At 41.7% G+C, this 10951-nt stretch overlaps 1 protein-coding gene across 2 annotated transcripts; it reads left to right on the top strand.

The window, feature by feature from the left end:
- Window positions 1-1198: 1198 nt before the first annotated feature.
- Window positions 1199-10632, top strand: casd1 (CAS1 domain containing 1). Of its 2 annotated transcripts, none has more exons than XM_058619760.1 (18): window positions 1199-1360; window positions 3083-3179; window positions 3432-3552; window positions 3991-4035; window positions 4166-4234; window positions 4361-4405; window positions 4520-4643; window positions 4976-5190; window positions 5568-5987; window positions 6099-6188; window positions 6281-6400; window positions 6550-6706; window positions 6801-6880; window positions 7129-7230; window positions 7314-7454; window positions 7787-7864; window positions 8905-8997; window positions 9168-10632. In XM_058619760.1, exons 1-18 carry the CDS (start codon window positions 1228-1230, stop codon window positions 9435-9437), a joined length of 2400 nt encoding a protein of 799 aa, XP_058475743.1. In that variant the 5' UTR covers window positions 1199-1227; the 3' UTR covers window positions 9438-10632. The 2 variants fall into 2 exon arrangements, with proteins under 2 accessions (XP_058475743.1, XP_058475744.1); XM_058619761.1 differs by having other exon boundaries at window positions 7743-7864; window positions 9168-9373.
- Window positions 10633-10951: the final 319 nt, after the last annotated feature.

Here is a 10951-nt window from a genome sequence, read left to right as displayed (position 1 = left end):
GGTCTGCATCACCTGTATTTGCATGTTCACAAAAATAACTACAAAACTTTACTTTGCAGCATAAATCACGCCTCTGTGGGAGAGGGAGGAGTCTTGTCAGTCCACAGTCTCCCCGTTGGGTGTCACTATTCATACTTTACCTTTCATTTAATTTATTTTGATTGTAAGTTATAGCCTCTTTTTTTGTCTGTTTTTCCTGTTTTTTTTTTATTGTATGGTTGATTATGAAAAAATAAATTGCATGATAGCTTCTTCTTCTTCTTCTTCTTCTCCTTCTTCTTTCAGCTTCTTCCATTTAGATATTGTCTGCTTAAATTTGAATGTTTAATCAAAGGGAGGAAGTTCCTGTTTGTTTCTCAATGCAATGAAATGCACATCTTTAACAGCTAAGCTTTAGCTGAGACAGATACTTCACTGGCTCCTACAGTATTCATTTTCATTAAAGTGAATAGCTTCTTTCCATGCGTGTTTTGCTTTTGCATATGTCTGCACCTGTTTTTAGCAGCGGTAAATAATGCTGCTTGATGTGGCGCCGCACGCGGCAGACGGGGCAGGTGGGAGCGGGAGGCGATTTTCTCCCAGGATGGTAGGGGAAGGTACAGCCTTTTTCGATTGGTGTGTTGACCGGTAGTGTGTTTTTTGATCATCTTTACCGCCAACAGAAGTAAACTATGTAAGTAAACAGTGTGATAAGTGCAAGCGTAGGGACAGATAGGTTAAGGTTAGGCATAATAATAATAATGATAATAATAATAATAATAATAATAATAATGATAATGATAATAATAATAATAATAATAATAATAATAATGATAATAATAATAATAATAATAATAATGATGATACTAATGATAATAACAGCGAGGACTAATCTAAACACGATCGAAACAGGCTATGAAATTGTGAACTTGGAATATAAATCTGACGGCACGCACTTATCACACTGTTATAATAATAATAATAATAATAATAATAATAACAACAACAATAATAATAATAATAATGATGGTAATGATTGTAGTAATAGTAATAATAATAATAATAATAGATCGTTTTTATAGCAATTTTCTTAGTACTGTTGGACTGACTTTAAAGCAAATAACCAATCGGAGGAGAGCCCTTCTAGCTATTAGGCGAAAAAGGCGGTACCTTCCCCTACCATCCTGTGGAAACATATCGCCAGAGGGAGGAGCGAGCGCAGTAGCTTGTTGTCATGGAGGAGCAAAGATGGCGGTCCTGGCCTACAGCCTGGGCAAACGCGAAATAAATCAGCATTTCACCATAAAGAACGCCAAGTTAATATCGCTAGTGGTCGTCATTCTACTCCTCGTGCTCCACACAGCTTCGCGGTATTATGGAGGTGAGTGTTCTCCCGTTTACTCAACTTACTGTTGATGCTGCCAGCGACACAAGCTACTGCTAACGTTAGCCAGCTAGCTGCTCTGTCTTCCTCTGTGTGTTTGTGTGTGAGTCCGTTGAGCGTGTGTGTGTGTTGCACTTGGCTGGTGACACGCACTTGGCTGTACGGCCAGCATGAAGCGGATAGATAATGGCATGGGTTAAATTCAGTGACAGCAGCAGTAGCATTCACTTAAGTCTTTACTTGTACTGGCTAGCCGAATCGTGCTAACACAACATTTATCAGTGTTTACATGCTCTGATCAGCTGCACACGCTCGATCCCTGTTGTGGAAGGCATGTGTAGAGAGAGATTTACAATAATACAATACAATAATTGTTTCGTTTTTTTAAATCAGGAAGTCAGTGTTATTTACATCTGCAGCACGAGACAGTCCTTTAACTCACTGATATGTTTATATATCCATTATATACTGAAACATAAACGGACAGATATCCATATTTGTATACATTTGCAGAATGAACATATGAACTAATGCCATGTGAAATTACTTAAATTATCCAAAAAAAAAATGCACAATGTAACCCTGTTGTTACGGATATATATTTATAGTGCATATTTTAAAGTGTAAAATAAGAATTGTAATGCCTAAAACAAGATCATTTTGTAACATGAAGTCCTCTAATTATTAGAAAGATGCAGATGCAATCACTAGGACTTTGTTTTTGCAACCAAGTTTCCATTTTCAAGTATATTCATCCATCTTCTACCGCTTTATCCTCCACATGAGGGTAGTTGTGGCGTGGGCGCTGGTGCCAACCCCAGCTGACATAGGTCGAAAGGCGGGTGACACCCTGGACATGTCACCAGTATATCACAGGGCCACACATAGAGATAGAGACAAAACAAACAACCATCCACACTCACACCTATGGTCAATTTTTGGACTGTGAGAAGAAACTGGAGAACCTGGAGAAACCCACGCACACACAGGGAGAACGCATTTTCAAGTCACTCATGTAAAATGTGAGCAATTTTTTCCTTTAATGATTATCCCAGTCATGAAAATTTACCACAATCAATTTTATGTGAGTGCTTTTTATCACAACACACTGTAATACTTCTCTATTCTGTAATAATTATAACCAGAGCAGACTGTAGAATCAGAATTTTTTAGGTGTCAGGTCAGTGTTGGATCTCATGTTATATTTCTTCCACCTCAGAAAAAATACATCGAAGGCACATGACGCAGAAGAAGACTGTAAAGAAATATAAGCATGGCATGCATCCACATGCATAGAGCCGAGCTGCATAGAGAGCATTTTGTTCATGAAAATGGATTGGAACCAGAGACTTCTGTGTAGACACTGGGACCAGCTGCTGTGGCTGGCGATGACACTGAAGTGCTCCACGTCTCTTGCCAGCCTGCTGATACTTCATGTTCACTTGTTTCTATGGGTTGATTCAGTTGTGGATGATTCTATTCATTTTGCAAACAAATGCATAGCTGGAGGGATTTATGATTGAACTACTTCATTCTGTGCCATGGCCCCTAGCAGGGCCCTGAATTAAATCCTTGTTCCTTTTGACAGCATTGGATGAAAAGCCATTGTACCATCAAGACAGCATATTTTAGTCTCATTTTCTGAGAAACTGTGCGTAAAAGTGAGAGTAGTGTCTTTGTTGGTCTTACTGGTTGGTCTTCTTTGTGTCTTGGCTCCAGGCGGAGACTCATGTGAATGGCTGCTGTCCAGAGGACGTTTCTTGGGGGAGAACGTATGGCAGCCTTATGGCTGCATGATGCACAAATACAAAAGCACGTGAGTCACACTTTCAAGGTTACTATAAAATATGCACATTATGTTTGAGACAAAGTGTGAAGCGGTGATGGGCAAGTTGTGCATGTGTGAGGATGGATGAGTAATGTATTAGTTAGTTAAATAACCAACCAATAACCATCACCTAATGTGTAATAATGAGCAACACTTTCTATTAAGTTATGAACTACCCAGATGCCATCTGCAGTGTAGCTGTTCAATTTCTAGATTCCTCATCATCCCTTTGTCTTGCAGTGAAGCCCAATCCTGCCTTGCTGAAAAGCGAGTGGCCTTTATTGGTGATTCACGAATCAGGCAGCTATTTTACTCCTTCATCAGAATTATTGACCCTGAACGAGGTGACGATGGAATCAAGGTAATTATGAGAAACGCCACCATGTTAACACGGGTTTGTTAGCTCACTGCCATTTACAAAGCTAAATAAAAAAAAAAATTCATCATTTGTGATGGTTTTCCTTAAACCTGACGAGCACCAAACTGTGCCTTAATATGATAAATATGTACACTGATGTTTCCCCACTCTATTTCTGTTAACATGGGATTTTATTCAAATGTGTAATTATCTAGAAGTCGGCATTGGTGGCATTGAAAAGTTCACTATATTGAAAAGATAACAGTACGTGATTTGCACCAAACGCAAACCAAAAATCCAGCAGTGGATTGAGTGGAATGCATGGCATTATACAGCAGTCGTAGCTATTTTCGTCTGATGTTGAGCAACGAGCAAGAGGAACATTGTCAGCCTAACAAACTTTCTGTTTTTCTGTCTGTCTCTCTCTGTTTTTGTCTGAAGCACGAGGACATTTTCTTTAAAGATGAGCGTTCCTCTGTGAATGTGGTGAGCTATTTCTAGATTGGATTTTTTCTTCTTCTCCTTGTTTCAGTCTGTAAACGCCGCATACTCTGATCAAAGTTAAAAACATCAATGTCTTTTTTGTGTGTGTGTGTGTGTGTGTGTGTGTGTTTAGGACTTCCTTTGGTATCCAGAGGCAAATAACTCGATGAAGGACCGCTTGATGTCATGGACACTTATGAGTGTACATTTATGGATATTATTCTGTTATTTACACTTGGGGATGTTTGTTGATCAATGGTGGTTCATAGACTTGGCATAGTCACAGGTATTTGCACCTGGATTTATTGTTCAAACCCGTGTGTTGCAGGAGACCTCGGCAAAGCCAGATGTTGTCATCCTTGGAGCTGCCACAGTAAGCCGCATAAATACGTGCTTAGCGATGCTTGCACATTTCGTGATAAACAAAAGAAGGTGTTGGCTGAGTTGTTTGGTCTTTATATAATCTTGTTTGTTTGCTTAACTGCAGTGGTCTATCAAGCTGCACAGTGGCAGCAGTGAGACCCTGCAGCAGTACAAAGTCAACCTGACCGCCATTGCTATCCATCTCGCGAAGCTGGCTGACCACGGAGAGGTCTACTGGGTACTGCAAGGTAAGAAGACTCACATTGAGAGATCTTATGGCTCCATTGTTCATGCATGTCTTGAATGCTCTGATCACAAATGGAGAGCTCAGTGCAAGTATGAATGCACTGAAATGTGTACTGGACCAAAGTGAAGCACCTAGACAGTGCTTTGCAGAAGAGGAAGCATGCACTCATTTGCTTTCTCAATTCTCACTGTGAACGGACTTGCATAGAGCTCTCCACTTTGAAGGTTTTCTGCCGTTTCTCTTTCCGAGTTTGTGAATATCAACTTCCTTATAAACGATTGCTCTTGTCTACATCTCTCTTCACACCACACAATCACACCTCGACACCTGTAGACCCGGTAAATGAGGAGGTGCTGAGTGAGAACAGGAAGATGATCACCAACCAACAGTTGGCGCTGTACAATGAAGCAGCGGCAGATGTTCTCAACAGCAGCAAGCGTAACGGCAGGTCCCGTATCAAACTGCTGGCTGCATCCCGCCAGGCCGCACTGGAAACTATCACCCAGTCAGTAGATGGCTTGCACCTGCCTGCAAGCACCAAGGATGTGGTAGGCCACGATTTCTGTTGTTTTGTTATAGTTTTCAATTTTAACTTTCATAGAAACTACGATAGAGTATTAGGGCCACATTGAGGGGAAACAAAAACATTCACAGACTTTGAGAATAAAGTTTTAATTTACGAGAATAAAGTCATAATATTCTAACTTGTTGTGTTAAAATGAGGGCCGTGGAGCATATTGTGGAATTGTACTTTAGAATAGGTTTCACAAACAAGGAGATACTTAATCTTTTGGCACATCAGCATCACATTGTCATTAGTATCAGGACTTAAAAGTATATGCAAGAAATCCTCAATGTGGCCCTTATACTCTGTCGTAAAAAAAAACTGACCTCCTTCTCACAATTGTTTTTGTAATTCTCTCAGGGATCCATGATCCTTATGAACTCTCTGTGCAACAAGCTACTGAGGCCCATAGATGGTTCCTGCTGCCAAACATTACCGCCCCCTAACTTCCTACAAAAACTGTCGGCGTGTTTCTTCCTGGGCTCAGCTCTGGTCTTCCTGGTGCTCCATGTCCTTGGCAACAACCGCCACCGTCGACCTGTTCCCCCTGACGTGGAGAGCCTGGAAGAGAGGAAGCCAGCAACTGCAGCTGTCCCCTTTGGTCCAAAGGTGCCCGTCCATGCTCTCTGCAGGATGGGCATCATTATGGCCTATTTTTACCTTTGTGACAGAGCAGATGTGTTCATGAAAGAGCAGAAGTTCTACACCCACTCCACCTTCTTCATTCCTCTCGTCTATATATTCATCCTGGGAGTGTTTTACAGTGAGAACAGCAAAGAGGTAAGACAGGAAGGGCTCCTCATTGCTGTGTTTTATTATGATTATTTCAGGTTTATTCTAACTTAACATCGTTCCCTACAATATAATCTGTGATCTGATTCTGTTGCACAGACCAAATTACTCAACCGAGAGCAAACAGACGAGTGGAAAGGCTGGATGCAGCTCGTCATCCTCATCTATCACATATCCGGTGCCAGTGCTGTGAGTAATAAAGACGTTCTCAAATCGCAAACATTTGAGACCAGCGATTTGACAGAAAGACAAACATTATTTTTCTTTTGTCTGTGCTCTAGTTCATTCCGGTGTACATGCACGTGCGTGTGCTGGTGGCAGCGTACCTTTTTCAGACAGGCTATGGACATTTTTCCTTTTTCTGGCTCAAAGGAGACTTTGGACTGTATAGAGTGTGCCAGGTGAGTGTTTACTTACCTTCCTCAAGTTACACTTTAACCAGGATCTCTGGCAATGACTCATTGTAGTGAGTATAGATTTTTGTACACGTGTGATTTATGGATGTGACACATCGATTTATATTTGTTTTGTCGGCTTAATTCCTCACCAGGTACTTTTCCGTCTAAACTTCCTAGTCTTGGTGCTGTGTGTGGTAATGGACCGACCCTATCAGTTCTATTACTTTGTGCCATTGGTCACCTTCTGGTTTGTCATCATCTACACCACGCTGGCCATGTGGCCCCAGATCCTTCAGAAGAAAGCCAATAGTAGGTGTCAGACAGTTATAGAATTATAAAATGTGATAATTCTATGTTACAAATGTGATACTTGGTTGTCACTAATGTCTTGCTCTCTGAATAGGTAATGGCATTTGGCACTTTGGGGTCTTTGCGAAGTTAACGGGCCTCCTGTTGTTCATATGCTTCTTTGCCTTTTCACAGGTTGGTGGATTAAAAATATTCTGCACATTTGTAACACGGATACATTTTCAAATGAAATGATACTACAGATTTATTTTCATTTCATGTGAAGAGTCTCATGTCAAGGGTTTGAATGGTGACAACATGTGTTTAAACGAGCACTATTTGAAAGAAATATTCAAAATGCACAGTCATTGTAGTGGGGAGACTCTTCAGTCGCTAATTTGAGAAAATCTAAACCATGTTTTAATTCCCAACTGTGATTTCAGGGTCTCTTTGAAAATATCTTTTCCATGTGGCCAATTTCCCAGCTCTTTGAGCTGAATGGCAGCATCCATGAGTGGTGGTTCAGGTGGAAGTTGGACAGATTTGTGAGTCAAATGTTTTTCTTTGTATGTACATAGGACTCTTACCTTCTACTCCTGGTTGACAATGCTGTGTTGTTCTTTTGCAGGCAGTGATTCATGGCATGGTATTTGCCTTCATTTACCTGGTGCTGCAGAAGCGCCAGGTGCTGTCAGAGGGCAAAGGAGAAGCTCTAATCTCTGGCAAGATCTCCCACGTGCTCCTCTTCCTCTCTGTTGTCTCCTTCATAGTAAGACTTTTGATCTTTTTGTAGTCGATGACACATTTCACATTTCGATAGACCCCTTTCAAGTGTTACACAGTGAGGGTTGGGTACAAGGGTTGCACAAATACCACGCCTGATAACTCAACCACAACTGTCAGCTCTTTGTGCTTTCAAACATGTTCTTACTTACTCATCTATTGAGAGATGTATGCAGAGTGTAACATGAATCCAGTATAGCAGCAGTATATTCATCTCACATGTTGACTCGCACTTGTCGGGTCGATCGCTTCGTTGTCTTCGCTTCAACTGTAGAATAAAACCTGTTACACAACTGCTCCGTTTCCCCATTGTTCCAGACTTACTCAATCTGGGCCAGCAGCTGCAAAACCAAAACAGAGTGCAATGAGATGCATCCATACATCTCTGTGGTCCAGGTACAATCACTGTCTCTACTTCCTTTCTCTTGTTGTTTTTTTTTGTTTTTTTGTCTCTGTTTAACATCAAACATCCATTTCAAATTGATCCTTTACTTTTTTTTTATTTTGTGAAGGAACATCAGTGTTGTTTCTTATTCGGAATTCCTTCAGATTTGCCTGCAGATGTCACAGAAACATATGTGTGTAATAACAAGGGAGGTTCCATCTCTAAAGGCTGAAGATAGCACTGTTAAGATATAAGAACAGTTAAGATAAGATCATTGTCAGTTCAGTTAGTATAGCTTTCTTCCCTTTTCTTTGTCCCATTTGACTTAGATCCCATTCATATTTGGCATGAGGGTGGATCTGGAGTCACCACTTATTATAAGCTCTCTTTTCCCTGCTCATTATATAAATAAACACGTACGTCCTTTCTGTTTGCATATGTCCAATGTGTCATTGTCAATAACAGGAGGGTGGCAAGTTCCGCCATGGTCTAATCTGCCTGAAAACAAAAGGGATGACACATTTACTGTCATATCATCGAGGATACATTTACTCCTGTGCTTAACACTGCAGCGTCTGACTTGAAATAGATACAAATGTCGTTTATATTAAAACTTTGACAAACTCATTGTCAAATGAGTTCACACGATGCCGATGAGCCTGGCAGCCCCGCGCGACTTTCTCTCTGTATTTATCACTATAGTGGTGTTGTGTTCTTGTGTTGCCGAGCAACATCGCGGCACCGCACACAGGAAGTGATTTGTGTTATGCTAACGGAGACGCAGGCAACGGCAGCATTGCGCTAGTACAGTGTGGCGGCTCCAAACGGGATAGAACACAACTGGAAAACTACACACAAAAAAAAACACCAACACTCCCTCAGTCAGGTCTGATAGTATTTCTTGACAGAGGCAGAATAATATCAATAACAACAACCTGTAGAACCCCCCCCCCAACGTATTAATACTAGTAGAAGAGAGTAGTATGAATGGGGCTGTAGCCACTAATCCTGCTTAACTCTTGGAAATGTCTTTGTTCCCATTTGTCCACAGATTCTGTCGTTCATTCTTATCAGGAACATCCCTGGCTACGCCCGCTCTATATACAGCTCTTTCTTTGCATGGTTTGGAAAGATTTCCCTGGAGGTAAGATGAGGCTGGGAATAAAAATATGACTCCTTTCTAAATGTTAGTGCAACAAACTGACGGCCTTTGCCAGCTGTAATGTGATGTTCTGTAGTTCCCTGGAGGCAACCGAGTGAAAAGAGAACCCCACTAAACCTACAATTCAGCGTGCTTGTGTTTGTCTCTCCCAGCTGTTCATATGCCAGTACCACATCTGGCTGGCTGCAGACACCAAGGGAATTCTGGTCCTGATTCCAGGAAACCCTTCACTCAACATCATGGTCAGCACCTTCATCTTTGTTTGTGTGGCTCATGAAATTTCCCTAATAACCAATGACCTGGCCCAGGTAGTCATCCCCAAAGACAGCGTGGCCCTGCTCAAGAGACTCGGGGCTGTGGGGCTTTTCAGTCTGGTCGTACTGCTGCTTTCCAGGAGCAACCACCACACTCCTGGTCCCTGATGGGACCACTATTGATGGGAGGGGGGGGTCACAGCAACTCGCGCCGCCCCTCCTGCGATTGAAGTGACGTACAGGTCCAAAAGCCAGGAGCAGGCACTGGGTCTATGACCACTGGTGGCCATAGGAGACAATGGCAGCAGCTTTGAGTGGTAACACAAAAGAGACATGGGCGATCCGAGGCTCACTGCTGGCCACATACTGTACTTTTTGACTGCTGTGAAAGTCGCACACTGAAGAAAAGAAAAATGCCTAGAGAAGAGGGGAGGGTTTCTCCTTTTCAAAAGCAAAGTGCTTCTTGCGAGAAAGTGGGGGAAAAAAAAAACAAAAGTAATCGAAACGTTTACATTATCTGCTTTGAGTGGAGGTGACATTTTCTTCAAGACCCTCGTGCTTGCCGTGTGAATCTCCGCAGCATTGTTTCTATTTAGCCAAACCACAATGAAGAACAAGTGACATGTTTATTTCGTCGTAACACGGTACACCGCGCCATCGCTTCACACTCCGTCCACGTGGCAGTAGCAGCTGAAAGGGGTTTTCACTCAGGCGTTCGGTCCACATGTTCAGATAACTGCACTTCTACGATCATAGGTTCAGTTGTGCTGTCTTCAAATGTCAGCATTCATTTGTATTATAGTATTTCTGGTGACTGAAAATAGTGTTAGTTGGCACAAAAAATACGGACCAACCGCTAGTTTGGGGGATCACAAAGATCAACAAAGAAGAAAATTCAGTGCAATTGTTTAAATTGTTGGAACTGGTCTCCACACATTTGTTTTTGCTATTTTTGTTAGTAATTTAAAAAAAAAAAAGTTTGCCTTGTCCTGAAAGGTACTGTGGTCACCTGCTATAGCTCTGAAATGATATGTGATATGTACAGTATTTAATGATTTAAATTAAGCTTATATTTTATTTTATTGTATTTTTTTGCTTCGTTTTATTCTCGCGCCCGTGACTGCTGTTTTGTGAAGGAAGTATTACATTGATCATTTTGTATTGCCTCAGATACACACTACAGGGGGACGAGCCTTTACACTCGACCCCCCCGTCCGTTTGTCCTCTGTCAGCAGCTGACACCCATCACCTACCTGTGTATATTTGTACGATAGAGTGAGATATTTATTTTATACAGCAATGTTTTCATCAGTGTTTTCAGTCTGTTCTCATTTCAGTCATTAAAACATGCCTCATAGCTCTGTTGGAGAATACTGGGTCGCATATGTTGTTGGATTGGGGCAAACGGTTAAATGTACGTCATCTCTCTACTGCCACAGCCAGTGATTTGTTTGACTGACGGCCTTTTGAACATGCAGCTTCTCTCAGTGGCTTAAATACGCAGCAGCAGCAGCAGCAGCAGCAGCAGCAGCAGCAGCAGCACACACCACCTGTACTCTGTCACATCTGTGGCAAAAGGCTGAGATCGTGATCTTCTGCCGTTACGCACTTTTGCATCAGGGCCACGTCAACATTTAAAAAAAAAAAAAAAAAAAGACTTCTTTGTAATGCACTGACTGACA

The sequence above is a fragment of the Solea solea genome, chromosome 20 (genome assembly GCF_958295425.1).
Source record: "Solea solea chromosome 20, fSolSol10.1, whole genome shotgun sequence".
NCBI classification, from domain to species: Eukaryota; Metazoa; Chordata; class Actinopteri; order Pleuronectiformes; family Soleidae; genus Solea; species Solea solea.
Note: the sequence above shows the minus strand (reverse complement) of the source record. Positions and strands in the feature narration are given on the sequence as shown.